The following is a 17,716-nucleotide window of genomic DNA, read 5'->3' as shown; positions in this document are numbered from 1 at the left end:
CGCCGAGTAATCTTTCTAACCCTCTTTGGCCAATTGGACTGTAGAGAAGTAAGTACGTATCAATGTTCGCAACTCTGGCACCGGCCTTCATTTCAGTGACTCTCAATAAGTCACATTTTGATTTTAAGTCCTTTGAATAATAAGAAAGCTCATGTTTGTCTTATTTTAAACAATTTTTTGATCAATTTAGTAGAGTAAATGGAGTTATTTCTGCCTCCTGGTGAAGGTTAAGTCCTTACTGGGCACATAGAAACACAAAGGTCAGCTCCACAGGGGTAAGGATTTTCCCCTCTAAGACTGCAACATTTTACTTCTTCTTTTCAAACTGTTAAACTGAACAAGAGTGAGGGGACGAGGCTCACAAAGCCGTTCCCCAGGGTGGATTATTGCTCTGTGGGAAAAGAAAAAAATCTTTGAAAGGGAGCTGTCTCTCCTTTCACAATCAGCGTTCACTCTTGGACACACATTTTTTCTGAAATGTCAGTTCTTTAAGGCAACAGTTCTAATTTTTGTTCTGCTCGGTGTAAGTAAATAGGTCTGACTGTGAGTTTTTGTTCACTGATCCCAGGAGAGTGGCATGCACACACGGGAGAGAGAGACCTCTCGCTGCAACCTCCCTCTAGCATATTGATCAGGAATGGCTATTGGCGTTGGTTCTGTGAATAAAATGCTGCTCTGCTGAGTTCAATTCCCCACTGGGTGACTGAATGAAGAGACAAAACCTTTAGCGCTTTTTTGTGGAACGCTATTTAACTCGGATCCTGTGCCTAATAACGTCACCGGCAGGCAAAGAGGAAGAGAACAAATGGAAATGTCACTTCGGTGAACTGCACCTCCTGAAATGACTTTATATATCTGTTTTCCCTGCCTGCCACTCATGTGTTTCAACTTCTGCAGTAGACCAGGAAGAGATCACAATGAGAAAATCAAGGGCAGGTAAATAGTGTTGTTTTCTGGCTCTTCGCTCAGAGTCATTTGTTGACATCAAAGAGAGAGGAAGAGGCTCGACATATGCATCGAGATACATTTCCCTGCTGGAAACAATAATCCCCTTGACATTTGAAATTACTAGAACATGAAAAAAGACATTGTTTATACAGATTCAGGGTACAGAATGAGCAACGTTTTGCATCCACATTGTAGGAACAAGAACACCCCCCCCCCCCCCCTTTTCTTTGTGACTTATCCTGCACGACGAAGGAACACAACCTTTTCATACTTTTAATGTTGAGCTCTTGAAACGTTCTGGTGGAAACTGACTTTAGTGATTTTTTTTTTGTTTGTTTGTTTGTTTGCAGCGGTTACACAGAAGGAGTCCATCCAATGTATCTTTAACATTAGAACAGGCACAAACCTTTTGGTCCACCGGCATCTTTCATCTCAGTGATCTCACTTAACTCATTCAACATTGTTTTTCCCTGAGCCTCAGAATGACTTTAGGTAGTCGAGTGGTTTCCCATATATCATTTATTTATTTAGTAATTAATTTATTTGTGTATTAATCTATGAGCTATGTATTTAATATTAAATAATGCACAGTCCTCTTCATGAGATTTATGATCAACTTCGGCTCTCTCAGTGGTCCTTTGTTTTCTGTTTGGTTGGAATATAGGGCAGTACAGTTTGGGTGCTCTTGTCAGAGACAGTTTGTGTGCTGCTATTTCGTAACAGTTTTTTGCGGCAGCCAGGGTTTAAGAGACCTTTTCTGGGTAGTGTGTGAGCTCCTGTCATCCCCTTCACAGGAGAGTATACGTAGGAAGGGTCCAGACAGTTATGGAGGAGTGAGTGCTCAGAGGAAGAACGTTTAGGGGCGACTGAGCCGGCCAGAAGGCTGGGTTCAGTATCACTCTCCGGCGTAGCACAGCCACTCTTGTCCTCTTGTAAGTCCTCCTGCTCCTCCTCTTCCTCGTCGTCGTCACAGCACAATGCATGATACAGAATTTTGTCACTGAAACGGACTCTTTCTCTTGTGCCGGAGTTACGGGAGGTCTTGTGGCTGTGCGTGGAGCTGCTGGCCTCCTCGCTGGATGAATCTGGAGTAACAATACGTGGCCCGTTTGGTATGGGCAGCCCGCCATTCATCTGGGAGTAGACTGAGGCAGTGGTGGGGGGTGGGGTGGGGGTCTGCGTCTGGGTGGGGATGGTCCCACGACCCAGATCCTGTCTCGGATCCCCTGGTTGCTCGCAAGAACGGCGGGCAGCCGCACCTGCGGCCTCCAGATAACTGCAGAATTCCCAGCTGTCGGACAGCACATCTGCATTGAGGAAGTCCAGTCTGAAGGCCTCTCCCAAACCCCTCTCACTGCTGGACGTGCTGCTGGCTGTTGCCACCGTCCAGTCATCTGGCTCCAGGTCAAAGTCGAAGTCGGACGTCAGTTTATCGATCTGACCCACCACCTGCAACAGAGGTGGCAAAGCAAAGGAGATTAACTGATGATACTGTGCAGAAGAAACCCAATGATCAGAATTAGAGGTTTTAACTCATGCTGCTTCTAACCATGCTTATATTGAAACTCTGTCGAGGGGTCAGTTGAACTCCACTTTACCTCAGGCTAAAATATCTGATCAGCTACTGGAAATTCTCTGCACAACTTCAGGAGAAATGCTAATATTTGTGCTATTTAGAGACCGAATCATTGTGATGTTTGTGACTCCTTAACCTTTTAGCCCTGCCACGATGTGAACACTTGTGGATTTCTGTGAGGCCTCTACATTACTAGTAATGTAGAGTAGTAAAGTAAAGTATCAAAAGTAATGGCAGGCACAACAACCTCTCCTTATCTATCTGAACGTTTGGTCAGGACTTATGCAAAAGTACATGATGTGAATTTCTGCTGGGATGCATCAGATACAATGTACATAGAGAATTTATGATTTCTGTTGGTGTTTTTTTATGATAAAATACAAGCTTTGATTTAAGTTGCAGTTAATTTGTGGTCTAATTCTGCATAAGTCAAGAAAGCTTGTGATATTTTGATCCATACACGTAAGATTCATTTCTGTGTGCATATGAACTTGGTTGATTTTGCATCAAGCCACTGCTCTACTAATCCATAAACAATTTAATGATTTTTTTGTAATTTTAGGCCATTCCTGTTGATTTAAGTCAAAGTATTATATCAATGAGGCCGTAACATTAAGGACAAGGTACGACTCATCAAAGAGGCTTTATGAGGCAGAAGGTAGGAAGGAAGGAAGGAAGGAAGGAAGGATGGGAACTGAAGAAGCCCCTCTGATGAGCGGTTTAAGCTGTGCCTCTTAAATCCAGGGCCTGATTCATTTTATCTTGATGTTGCGCGCTAGCGACCAGAATGAATGAGACGAACATTCACGGATGTAGAGCTTTACACTATGCAGCCTGAACCCAGTGCTTTTGATGCTTGTTCTTTGATGTTTATGTTAATTAAAGTGCTATTGTAATGCCCACAAAAAAACCCTCAAACACACTCCCATATACTGCCATATGGAAACATATAAAAAAGCATTTCATATGTTGCTACCTTAAATTTAACCTCAAAGCTTCTGTCATCAACAGCTCCGCTGTTGAGTGCTTCATGAATAGAAAGCACTTCAGCTGAAATCATGCTGGTTTGCTGACAACCCCTAAAACTCAAGCCCTCCATACTTGACATTTCAACACCTTTAATCATTACGTTCCACTCTCCCCAAAAACCTATTGTGAAATAAAAACACTCAGCATTACGTACCTTGTGGTACATTTTCTCAAACCATTCAGCAATTGAGCACAGTGTTTCAAAATCCTTTTTTTTCTCTGCCTCGTGCATGTGCGTGTGTGCAACATAATAGCAGCAGAATAACAGAAGGTGTAGTTTCACCCTCACAATTGTGGAAAATGGTCCATTTTTCCTGCGTGTCAATATAGAATTTGCAGTGTCTGCTACTTTCTCCCATTTATGACTACAAAACAAGCATGGTTGTGTCAACGTCTGCGAGTCGAATCCCCGCATGTAGAATTACACTCCTAACTCATTCTTTGTAAAACGTTGAAGTACAAATTGCATTCCGCAAAGACAAACATATAGATGAAGCTCATGTGCCTGTGAAAAGCTCAGGTGGTCTACGCTGCAGACATGCCAACTGACACTTGCGTGTTTGAAGATCTTTCTCAAATATATCAAGATGATCACGAGCAAACTCACATTTGCTTACTTAATCCTTGAATCCAAATGAAGTATTCAGACTTACCGTACCACATACTAATTTAGGAAGGAATAAACCATTCAACCTAAATTTGTCTGGGGGAAATTGGGTGTTTTATTTCCTCAAAGCTGCATTTCATATATCCTTTCAATTCCATTTCAGTGACATGGATGTACTATTAAGTCAAACCACCTGCATCTGAAACTGGCTGTGCACCTCTGCATGTGCCAGCATTGACTCATCTGTCAATGAGCTTCTCTGCAAATCGCCAGTTGTGGCATCGTGCAGCTCATGAGTACCTGGACCGTGCTTCTATGTTGGCAGCCGGCCTAGAGGGAATTGGGCTGCATGAATCCTCTAATCCTTGAATTACTCAACCTGTTTGCTGTGTGATTTGCCGACTTTCACTCATGAAAATGTGAACGTAAGACGCTTCTCAGGGCCAGAAAAGCCAGATAGCTTTGTTTGCATGACTACACAAGTTCAGCAAATTACTCAATTCTTTTCAACACACTGATTAAATTATCAATTATATGTACTTCACAACTGTCAATACAGCAGGAGGGCAATTGGTTAGTTGGTAGTTATTGCAATGAACTTTCTGTCAAATGAAAATGGGCTTTTTGTCTTTGTCTGTTATAATTCTGTGGAATGTGAGGTCAAACAAAACTTCCAAAGTAATAGTTTCTGACGTACAAGGTCAGTGTACATTAGTTTCTGACTGAATTGAAAGTGGCCTCAATCAACCCTAGGAGGAATCAAAATGTCCAAACTCCAGGAAAGACGTCATTCACACAGATAAAATAAAACTGTAATGGATTTGCAAATCACCTCAGCTCTGTATTCACAAACATACACTAAAGGACAACACCAGACCAATAATTAAACACTACGGAAGCTCAGTTGCATTCAGTAAAAAATGTCACTATACTAAAGTTTTGTTTCAGGTTCTGGATCCTGCAATAGATGCAATAAAATGCCTTTTTTTGGATGAAATTATATCCTATTAGAAATCAATAAAAAATGAAACTTGTAACTATTCAAAGTGGTCCTCCATGAGCTGTGATATAAAAAAAACCTTTGGTGAAAAAAAACATACAGTCATAAGGATTAATGTCTTCTTTAGCCGTTTTGTCTTTTAAAAAAAATCATTTCAAGTATTCATTGTTTTATATATATGCTACTCAAATAAAAATGTGCTATTTCTGTTTATTAAAGCTGAGTATATAAGGTTCATCCATGAATAATATGTCTAATCTTCTCACAGCTTTTGTGTGCTGCTGGCTCTTGTTTTTGGTGTTTTGGATGATTGAAGTCTGCAAATGAATAAATGTGTCAGTATTTTGTATGTGGAATCCAGCCTGGCGCCTCCTCCTCGTAGTGGTCACCAGTCTGGTCACACACTGCTGTGGAATAGCATTTTCAACAATCATTCGATTTCTGTAGGCAGAATATAGAGTCTTCACGCAACATCACACTGACAATCAAGTGCCAATCGCATACCTTTGGGTTCCAGAAACTCAAAACCAGACTCAATAGCAATAGCAAAGAGAAGCTGTTTGCCATGAAGAGAGAACATTTGGAAAAAATAAAATCATGTGCCCAGCCCAGATCCTCAACTGTAAAGCTCATCTCACAGGAGCATGCTCCGCACAAATAAAGGAGCAATTTGAAAGGGAAATAATCAGGCCTTCAATAGATAAATTAATTTCATTTTTTTTTTTAATCATGAAGCTTTGTTATAAATAATCTGTCACATAATTGTCCTTCATTTTTGTTCAGTTAAAATATCAACTATGTTCAAAAATAGCAGTAAGACCTGCTAGTTTGATAAGACAGAGAAACAGCAACACTAGTTTCCAGTTAATTTAGGTAGTTTCTCAAATTATTTAGAGATAAAACTTATTTCTCCATCAGTTAAGTAAATATATCACATTCGAGAACATTTAGGGTCATTTGACTTTCCAAACTGCCAATGTCTGCAGATTTTTCTTTGGTGGGGGTCACTACATATGACATGCCTCATACATTAACACATAACTTTGTGCTTGGTTGTCTCTTTCAGACAATGTGCGACGATGGAGCCATGGAATGAACTGAATGAACATAACAGGGGCGAGTCTTTAATAATGTGATCAATGTGTTTAGAATAGAAAAAAAAACATTCTGAAGAGCACAATTGAAAATTAAAAAGGAAAAGTTAAACATACCAAAGATTTAACAAAGGAATCTGATCCTGTTTGCTGAGTGATGTCTTTAAATAATAGTGACGTTTGTCTGATATTACACAAAAATATCATTGAAGAAATTATGTAACCAGATACCAGAAGAAGTTGTCATAGCTTTTAATGGGTGAATCCATCCAATGCAAGGCCACTCTGTATTGAACTTTTCAACAATTACTGAATTTACAAAACTAAATAACTTGACAAGTGGATCATCATATGATGGCAGGAAGCAGTCGTGCAGAAAAAGAGCCGTGACAGGCACAGGGACAACATGCACACTCCACAGAAATATTCCTGGTAACTTCTTGATACACATCTTGCAGCAGAGATAAACCTGAAAAGTCAGACTGTGTATCCCCCATGGACTTAATGGCGCCATCACTCTGCAAGGTTTATGATGCAGTGATGGCATATCCTTGTGACTGAAAAGACTCCATTTGCAACACAGTTAAGCAGTAATGTATGGTATAAGTGTGGATATAAGTACTGGGGATTTGAGTATAGCGTCAGTCTTTAATTTTCTCCCAATGCCTCGGCTGACAACTTCACTTTCTTTCTTCACTATAAATGGTGTCTCGTAGAAACTACTAAACTGTATGATGATGACTATAACAATATCCATGATTTTTTTGTGTGTGCATTGGGAGCAAAGGAATGATTGCAATAAAGAAAAAACAGCTCTTCGATGATATTTCATCTATTTGCAGTATAGGACATGGAGCACCATGATCTGGTTTGTATGGAGCATACAGGGCAATAAGTGGTACTCTACATTTTTTTTTGGTCTTTTTGTCTGTTTCACGGCACACTATCGGCTAGCAGCTACGAGTCAACTGTGGTCACTGCACCTAATCAACACATAGTTCAGTCATTTCAGAGCTCTCTGAGGTACTTTAAAAGAGAGGCCGCCTCGACAGCATCAGCCGAGGGTTTATTACTGTACCTCAACACCTGTCCAAGATGATTTGGCCAGGTAATTGAGGGTCAGAGTGAAAGAGGGCACTCGGAGCCTTGACTGTGACAGAAAGGTAGTGATGGAAAAGACGGGCAAGGATAATCTAACACAGCGCATTTGAGTGATGTAAAAACTCTTGAACAACTTCCTCTTAGCTGGAGTGGTGTTTTGGGAAATAGAACCAGTGCTGCCCGCTAAGATTACACAAGCCCCCCCCCCGCTATTCTGAGGTCTTGTTCAAAACTGGTATCAAAGCTTGTCTTGGGTGATCAGATCACAAGTGGACAGCTCTGAGTACGTCATTCATTTCACACCTGGCATAAGAAAGCATCTCGAGTGGCCACTTGTAACCGGATCACTTTCCTCGCTTTATATGCAAATACATACACGTGTCATTGACAATTGCCAAGGAAAGTGAGTTGTTGTTTTTTTATCATGGCCTTACTGTTTGACCTTAACAGAATGTTTGTCAGTTGTTCATCGGGGATTGTCTTGTGTTGTGTTTTAATGGGATTCTGGTAGACATACTTACATGCACACATACACCGCTGCTACACTGATAAGGAGTGCAAAGTAGTGACATGCTTTTATTGAATCCATCTCTTTCTAAAACAATTGTCCCCAAACACCTTAAGAAGTAAAGTCGACAATTGGATTTTGATTCCTCTGGGATTTCATTTGCTCCTGCTCTCAGAGCCGGCTGCTTATCATCAAATCACCCAGTTTCTGCTGATTGTCATGAGGTTCTTGATGTGTTTCCATTATTGCTTATTATGTTATGAAAATATGGAGATGTCAATATCAGCAAATGTAAAAACATGAGGTGTAATGTTTTTTGAACATTTTAAAAGATCCAAGTGAAAAGGGCCGATTGTGTTTTTTTTTTCCTTCTTTTCAGGCTTTATTGTGTATTCAAGTATTTTTCTTGAAATGAAAAGAAAAAAATAATCCTCTGAAATATAGCAGCTGTTGCAATGCAGCTTGTACATATGCAAGAAAATAAATGGGGTATGGCTTACCAAAATAAATGAAAGCTCACAGCCATCATGGGTTTGTTTAAAATGCCCACTGTATGAGTGAATTTTCAGCGGATCACTTCATTACGCTGTGTTCAAGTGGCCTCTCTCCATCTGTTCCTCTGCCACCCGTTCTTCCAGGAGTCATTTTCAGAGGAGACGGGGAGAAGTTTGCAGTGCTTGTTTAATTATGCAGGATCCGGTGTCTAGCGTGGCTTTTTTCCCCCCTCTTTTCATGGGGAAAATTTGAAATGTTCAGTGGAGCCATTCAAACAAATCTAAGTGTTATTTCTTTCTCAACATGTCACTATGGATTTTCAGCTTTCCCCCATGCAGCACTTCCAGTGCTGGAAGCGGTTAATGCCAGTTAGGAAGTCTCAGCAATTATCAAAATGGCCTTGCATGCTGACTTTGTAAGTAAAGTGTTCACAAATATTGTTTTAATGCAGTTAGCCCCTGCAGTTTTGCTGTTTGTCCTTGCGCTTCACCCTATCCTTATTTCCCCTCAATTTAGTTCTCCTCAAGATGAGGAGACGGGGGCATCAAAGCCACTCGCATTGCAGTGATATGGTTTATCTCATCCCCCCAGAAGCTAATTTATCATTCCTGACTTACTCTGAAAGGACATTTTTACTGGATTTGCAAGGAAAATGTTCAGTGACTCATAGATCTTTGTTGAAAAAACATTTTAAGAACAATTTTTAGTCTTAGTTATGTATGTACACTTTTTTTAAATATTTTTCTCTGAGTATATTTTTCTGGGCCACTTCCAGTATGGAATTTCCTTTTATCTTCCACTACTCTTTTATACATTTCCATTTATATTTCCACTGTGTCTCCTTTCTCTTTAAGACCAACTTCCAAGTTTCTCACAGAGAAAACACTTAGTACTTGCTTGAAATAAATCATAAACCTATACTGACCCGACTGACAAGCACAACTACTTGCTCTTGATTGAAAAATTCCCCATTTCTTTACATTTACAACAAAGATTTCATGTGAAGGAAAGAATAATCTTCAGCCTGGGAAGATACTTTCTGTGACAGATGGTTTTAGTTGGACTATGACATACCCATAGCTTCACTTTATTTACACCTGTCTTTCAAATACAGAGGTGAGACAAAGTAAGGGCTACTTGGCAGATGGCTTGTAAGGTGTGTTTCAGATGAGGACTCAACATCTTCTGCTGACAAGTATGCCTGTCAGATCAATAAAATGCACTTCTGTTGGCTCACAAAGCAACAGGTGTACAAGAAAATGTAACAATATATTATGTTTAATTTATTTATTGTGTATATGTAAAAAGAAATTGGACACATTTCACATAACTGTAGCTTTGGGCAACCACTGATCTTCACCTGTGAAATATGCAAAAGCTGCTGTTTTATACTTTTGGTCTTCACTGGTCTTGTGACGTCCTGCCACATATTATGAGAAAAACGTGTCTGTGTTCTGCAGCAATGTCCACAGCACTGAAAACCAATCTTATGGTACCGGCCAAATCTATTGAGTGTGATTGGGATTTGAGAGCAGTTGACTCTGCTAAAGTCCAGTGAGTCAGTGGGCAGGAGGAGGAAAGAGGAGCCGGAGGGACCTGATTAAGGTCAGGCAATCTTGATTGGTGAGTTGTGTTGCGTTGTGTTGGCACCGGATGAAGTGTCTTTTGAAGTGTTCGCTGGAAGCATTTGGTGTAATTATCCTGTCATGAGAGGGGCTATAAGCCTGAGACTTCATTAGGCACATGCCTCCTGCTTTTTCATCTTTCTCAAAAAACACTCATCTTTATGGAGGCCTTAAAGTGCTAAACAACACTGTGATGAGAGCAGGGCCAATACCTCCTGACAACCCACTAATCAAAAGCATCATTACAAACTTCACTGAATAATGGGCCCCATTTATTCCTCCGGGGCTTTTTGAAAGAGGTGGATTTCGCAGTCCTCGAGTCCTGAGAAATCAACCTCCTCTTTAGTCCAATTTAGGTCATTAGACCGGACCAACTCGCCTGCAAGCCGTATGGCACATTTGGGAAGTTTACTCCATCATCTTGGCGAGGTTATGGCTTGTACAACTGGTGAAGGAGCAAAATGGGATCCCAGACTTCCAGATGCAGATGCAGCATGTGTTGGTGCTGGCAGAGCAGACTGATCATTTGTTTTCATTGCTTCTTTTGCATGTTGTAAGGCGTAGTGCTGGTACCGACTGGGAAAAGACTGTATGGCCACCCTACAGGGCTCCTCACTGCGTCTCCTTCTCTCAGATAGCAGCTGGATTCGGTCGTACTGTCAAGTAATGCAAGGAGAAACAAGGTATTTCTCCAAGGGAATAACAAAGTATGATTTCTTTAGTTAGTTTTGGTGTATGTGAGTGCAGCCAGGACACACTGATCCTTTTTTAATGACTCAGTAGACTTTTTAAAAATTTTTTTATTAACAACATGGTGTCTTGGTGTAGAGAGCAAGCAAAGGTCAGAAGTGATTGCAGTTCATCCATGTGCAGCCAAAGTGTGTGTGTCTGTGGTGAGTTAGAGGGTAAATGTAGTTGACCTATACTGGGAAAAAACAGGGACAATCTCTTGGGCAGAGAGGAGAGTGCCACGCGACGGGAGCTGGCTGAGCCCAATCCCGCAGTAAATCCTTCACCCCGACACCTCAAACAGCAAGTTTGTCTACAAGCCAGACTCGCATGAGATAAGCACCAAGTCTGTTCATGAAGGCAAAGAAAGGGTTCTTAGTATACAGCTGTGCGGCTACACACCCGTTTTGTAGTGATGACTACTCATAATGTCTGGATTGGAAAAGACTTTTGAGATTTACTGTAGCTACGGTTGATGTAATTTGATACAAAAAACAATGCGTAACATAATTCTCACTATGGCCCTGAATTGTGAACACTGGCATACATAGAAATATCTCAGCATTATATAAACAGTTTTTCAGGGCTGTCAAAGCCTGTTTGCATCAAGCGCTGCTTATTGTAGAGCCAATTTTGTCTGACATTTAAATGTATATACATCAAATTGCAGACGGAATAATTGTTCTTTTATGATATTTTACTTTTTTGAGCCAGGATGCAGAGGTTTGTATGGGTAGAAGCTAGGGGGAGGGGGGGGGGGGGGGGGGGGGGGTCGTACTTGTAAAAAAAATTGAAAAACAAATACAACACTACCACCAACTGTGGCTTCCTAAAAGAGCTGTGACATCTGGGTGCACATCATTTATATTGATAAATTCATATATAGGTAATGGTCAATAATTGAGACCATATCCAGAAAGAGAAAGAGGGTTCAATCTCATCTCTGTATTGGTATTCGCCTTAAGCAGACCATGGTCTGCACAAAAAGGATATTTCATTTTAAAACCCAGCAAATAATAGTCACAATCCACGACTGAATAATAATGAAGCTAATAATAATGTAAATAGCAATAGCAATAATAATAATAATAAAAGATACTTTGAGCTGTAATTAAAGTTGGGAAAACACACAAAGATATACACATGTGAGTTTGTAATTGAAGCAGCTATTGAGAATCACTTGTCATACACCTCAACTTCAAAGTCATTTTAAAGGGGGAACAAAGGAAAGCTGAACAAGCTATGAACAGTGCAAAAGACTGACTGACAGCAAAATCATCTCCCTCACCCAGACTCATTTTCACATTTAACTTGCGCAGCTCTTTAGGATCTCGTTGTCAGCTTTGTTCCACTTTTGTATTTACGAAGAACATATTCATATCTCAGAGAAATATAGCCTCCAATAAAAACTCTCCATAACATCCGACTTGATTTGCACTTTGCGCACACACGTACGGCACACACACACACACACACACACACACACACACTAACCTTATCATAAGTCAGGATGAAGCTGCAAGAAAACCCACTCAGCAAAATATTTTGCTTTAGCCAGTCTCTTTTGCCAACAAAACAGCGTTCTATTTATGGTTCATGAGAGAAATGATCCATGTCGGGAGTTACCATGCAAAAAGCTATCACCTGCTCTCTTTTGTAATTAAAAATCCTTCTTTCTGGATTCCTCCAATGAGCCCATATTGCAGTCTGTCCTCATGGGCTGGTGCAGATGATACTGCCTAATGCCAGTTTTGGCAAAGCAGCGACACTGGGTGTTATTTCACAATTCCAGAAGTGTAAATGGATTTGGACGCCCCCAAATATCTGGGATAACACACCAAGTTGCCAAATGGCAGCCCTGAAGGCAAACTTTTGTCAGAGAACATATTCACACCATTTTACTTACAAGCGTGCAGTTGTGAAGACGAAATAGAGGTAAAACACACTGGCGGCATGCAGAGGAAGTGATATTTGATGTGCTGAACTGGAATCCTACATCACAAAGTTTGCTCCTAATTAACCAGGTATCACCTTTGACTGTGTGACTCATGTTCTTCTGTTGACATCACTGTCGGCATATGCCAGGAAGTCATGCTTGCTGTTCACACTTCAGCTCAAGCTTGTGGCAAGTAAAAGAAGCGACATTTCGCCTGACATCCTTATTGATGTCATTTGTGTCTGAGCCACAGTGTCGTCACATAGAGCAAGCTCAATTGCAATGTGGTGCCAAAGTAAATTATACATTATTCTGTAAACTGCTTATTCAGCCTGGAGATGTTTAATGCTAGAAAATTGATAGTAGAAAAATCAATAAAGCCCACAAGTCAAGAGTAACTAAATGTTACTCGAAGGCACAAGAAAAAAAAAATGTCTGCATGTAACAGTCATAAAACAATCCAATCTTCAGTTCAGTTAGAACTTTAGCCTTTAATCTGTTACATAAATGATTATTACATTAAATATTCACAGTAATGCTTGAAACAAATGAGTGCACGCGTGAGCTAATGACTCCAAAAAGAAATGATTGTTGTTGGGAGTAAACCTGAAGTCAATTCAATAAAATTAAACTTAAGTCAGCTTGTAAATGTAGCCAAAGCTCCAAAGACCCGCAGGAAACATTTTTATCCTGTTAAAAGATTGCAAGTCAATTTGTCTTCAAATGTAGCTGAGATCACTGCCTTGCCGTCACCGGCCACACGGCATCTCCATGTTTCCTGACAAGCCCTCTTCTCAGGTTATGGGAGTAAAATCCTCTCTCAACTCTGAACGTAGAAGGAGCATGAGGCTGTTTTGGCTCTACAAGGAAAGGCTTAGGGGAGTTTGGGCCGGATAATTGACAGTGCATGCCCTTGAGATAACATTTCACACTGCATTTTTCCACCCACATTGTGTTTGCTTCCTCACCATAATAGAAGTTTCTTCTGATACATGATTCAAATTTCCTCAACTTTTATAACCAGAAGGATTGTGGGACAAAATCTGTATGAAAGTTGTTGGGAAAGCTTTGTCTCCTTCATGTATCCCTGCATACATTAATATTCAAATTAAGTTAAGTACTAATACTTAAGACAAAGCTATCAGTAGTTTATCAGTTAAACAACATTCAGTACTGACCACACCCACAGCTTTCCATCATATACTTTCTTATATATTGACCATGAATTATGTCCCTCCTTTCATTCAAATGTCAGCCATGAATCTGCTGCACTGGTTGTAACTTTTTTGTACGAGTGTCGGCACGCTGTGCAAAATCTGCTCTCCCACATAATTCAGCTGCATCTAAAACAGGCAATAAGATGAAGTAAGACATATTCATCACCAGCATGCCAACAACAGAAACAATAAATCGTGTAACTTTGCTTATGGCAAGCAGTAAAGCTGAGTAACATGCTCTGGACTCAGGGGTCTGTGTTGCTGTTGCACTTTGCATTATGCTCACAGTTAATGTTGCCAATTAGCTGGCACATAGGTGAATATATGTGGATATTGATCAGTAATCAATGTTAATTACAAATCCTTGTGTTCACCACAAGTGATTAATTCTTAGACTGTTTTCTCTGCTGTTACAAAGTATTTTTTTTATTGTATAAATACCTGGAAACTGCAACCAAGCAAATGGAAATCAGTCAACATAAGATAGATAGATAAATAGATAATATACAATCTATTCATGCCCACTGGTTCACAACAATTATTGATATCAAAAAACAGGAAGAAAAGAAAAGAAACCCTGACTGTTTCCACTGCTGTAATTTAGAAGATATGGCCACTCTATATTGACATAACAGTGACCATCACAACTCGCAGTATTCCACATTTCAAAGTTTTGAGTTAAATACAAGCCATGGTGTTATTGGCGCGTTCAAAATGACCACATGTTGCACGTTTCAGTGCACCACAAATGTCAGGTTTCAGCTTGACAGCACATGTGCCTTTTCATTGCTGCTCATTGCTGCTGGACGATAGCTCTGGAGAAGCTATCTGGGACTGACAGAGCACCAGCTACCCCTACTATTAATACAGAGCATGCAATCAATATGCCACTGGCATTTCTAGGTTTCCTTTGCCTGCAGTACTTATCTTAATGGGAGTATGCTCCCATTTTCTTTTAATGTGTGAGCACATATATCATTACCCGACAAACACAATGGCATCTTCCATGGTAGAATGAAAACATACAAAAGTCAAGGGAAAAAAAAAAGTTTTATGTAATTTATTTTTATTTCAGCCTTCCCTTTGCTGCTTTATGACAGGGATGGTAGATCTCAGGTATGTTCAATTGCCATTTCCTTTCTGCTCCATCGTTTGCCTTTACGTTTCTCTGCGGTTGGATGGCGATTATCAGCCAGGCAGTGTTTGCAGCCGTGCCATTCCTCATGAACCGCAGAGGATGGTGTTCAGTGCCTTAGTCTGCAGAAATGTATTTCTATAGAGAGGTATTTTCCTTCCTCTTCCTTCCTGCTCACCTAGGATTATCTCAAAACGATGCACATTTAGCCACATGGGGCATTATCTCGCTTGAAGACTGTGACCATGTTGAGATGCATCTCGTCAGCAAGCCAAGACTGCATAATTTGTGTCTTTCAAAGGCTTCTCAGTCGCCGCTAAGGCCACAAATGCAATATGTGCCATGGAAATGTTTCATGCAAGCACATCAACACTAAATACCGGCGACCCGCAGTGTCAACGTGATGAACTACAAGTCCAATCTCACAGTTAGTACCATGACTTGGAATCTGGTATGGTTCATTACCATAATGAGCCATATGTCTTACACAGTTTGAAGATGTGTTTATTTTTCTACACCATTTATCACATGCTTGCAGCATTAGACATTTATTTGTGGCCACTCTGTTATCTTGAACAGGTTTCCTCTTCCTCTGACCTCTCATCAACAAAGCTTTCTCACCCTCAGGCCTTTGACTGTGACTCACTGTCTGGAGGAGTGAGCCGTTTAAAATAAGCGCTGTATTTTATCTTCCAACGTTAACAGAAATGCTATAATTTACAGTGATGCATTATCCCAAGGTGTCACCTCATTCAGTAAATATAAACTTCAACATTAAATGTGTGATCATCCAAAAAAAAGCAAACAAAACACAAACACATGGTTTTAATTATGAGCCAGTTTCTCCTGGGCTACAGATGGTAGAGAAGAAGGGAAGCCCAAGTAATGAAGACTTGGAGATATAAAAACCTGTGGATAGGCCTATTAAAAAAATAATTGCAGATTAAATTTGTGTACTCATAAAATGTTTGTTTGAGCTCTTACACCCAAATGAGTTTTATCTGGTGTAGTGCGAGTGCTTACGGACCAGAAAATGTGCCCATATCTCTGTGAAATCACCCTGGCTTCTGTTACTGTGTTCACAATGTTGCTCCTGCACTCAGTCAGTGGAGCACATCCATGATCCCTCTCCTGAAGACATGAAACAAATCTTGACTGCTATATTTATTTTTCTTTCGACTTGCCTTGCTTGTGTGCTCAGACATGTATACGTTCACTGTGTTGTCTCAAGCTACAAAAAAAAAAAAAAAAAAAAAAAAAAAAATTCATGGGTTAAAATGACCATTTTATAAAGGGGTTAAAATGACCATTTTATAAAGGGGACTGTAGCGTTTGAAACCCCAACGGCCAAGCTTGAGCAAGCTTTTAAACGGCGCATTCACATTCAGACATTTTAATATCAAAGTGGGATTACATGCAGCAGTTTAAACAGAATACGTAATAGCTACATGTAGAAATTTAAGTGACATATTTAATTATACTGATTAATGGAAATCTAATTTATTGTAGTGCTCATTTATCAAAAACATCGTGACTTGTGACACACATAATGATGGGTATTGAAAATCAAGATCTTGAGTGATGTATTGTTCCCGTCCTTGTCCACAACCAGACTGAAATAGGCCACATATATTGACATGACTCGCTCTCTTTCCTTCTTTTTCCCAAAACAATTTGTCTTGGCTTCCAGGTTTCTGCCATACCTATACGTGACAATCTGCAGGGCGGTCGCCTCAGAGAGTGACAAAACCTGTCACAGAGAGTCGCTTTCACTCTCTCGCCGGCAAGCGGTAGGACATCTTTGAGTCGGCAGCACCTTTATCTGATATGGCAGTTCCTAAAGCTCTGCCTATAACAGCAGGCAAGTTGGAGGAGAGGAGTCGGTGACTTTACAGAGACCTATTTGCAAACAAAATCGCTGGGAGACATTCCCCACAAGGCACCATCTGGCTGCTACATATACCTGCCTCCATCACTCCCTCGCCATCACCAGCTTCTCTATTTATAGACTCTCCTGTCCACCCGCCCACACATTGCTTCTTGTAAAACAGCAACTAAAATGGAGCAAACGGAAGGATTTCCTTCAGGCAGTCAATCAAAAGGGTGACAGATGTCAACACATCTCCCCCATAATGTGCCGATAACATCTTCCTAACAGTCTGCCGCCGCTTACAATAGAAATGAACAATCAGCCGGCTCCTTGCCAGACCTTGCAGAGATAGGGAGTCTGGCAGTGACCTTCTTTGTCATGATTTGAACTGTTCTCCTATTTTTAGCTCAGCAGTGTTGGAGTAAGTAGTGATATGAGCGAGGAAATATACAGTGGCATCCGAACCTCGCGACTGTACCGGACTCCACTTCATATTTGTGTTTTCCAGGCTGACGTGTGCAAATTTTGTGATGACTTCAGAAGGCAGTCATCAGCTATCATTGGACTGTCAGAGTTATCAATAAAGCAATTAGTGTCTCATCCCTGAAGGGGGGAGGGGGGGGGGGTGAATTATGATTGTGCGTGTTATTTTATTGAATGTGCATTCCCCAGTGAGTGAAAGATATTGAGAGCGCTAACACAGAGCACAAACGTGCAACAGCAAGCTTGCAAGACATTTGCTGCATTTTGATAAGGTCCACAGTGCCTTTACTTTGAATGCTATAAGAACCCTCACAGCAACATTCAGCTTTAATTGCAAAGCTAAAATGTCACATATAATTAAAC

At 40.5% G+C, this 17,716-nt stretch overlaps 1 protein-coding gene across 1 annotated transcript in view; it reads right to left on the bottom strand.

Moving 5' to 3' along the window:
- Nucleotides 1-1,573: 1,573 nt before the first annotated feature.
- The window catches only part of insyn1 (inhibitory synaptic factor 1), a 44,970-nt gene continuing 28,827 nt past the window's right edge, over nucleotides 1,574-17,716 (bottom strand). Inside the window, exon 2 of the mRNA XM_080508126.1 lies at nucleotides 1,574-2,397. Within this exon, the coding sequence (XP_080364252.1) occupies nucleotides 1,576-2,397 (822 nt within the window). The 3' untranslated portion in view covers nucleotides 1,574-1,575. The remainder of the gene's footprint in view (nucleotides 2,398-17,716) is intronic.

Source organism: Blennius ocellaris, assembly GCF_963422515.1.
Source record: "Blennius ocellaris genome assembly, chromosome: 1".
Lineage (NCBI taxonomy): Eukaryota > Metazoa > Chordata > Actinopteri > Blenniiformes > Blenniidae > Blennius > Blennius ocellaris.
The sequence above is the reverse complement of the archived record's forward strand: the minus strand, read 5'-3'. Positions and strand labels throughout refer to the sequence as shown.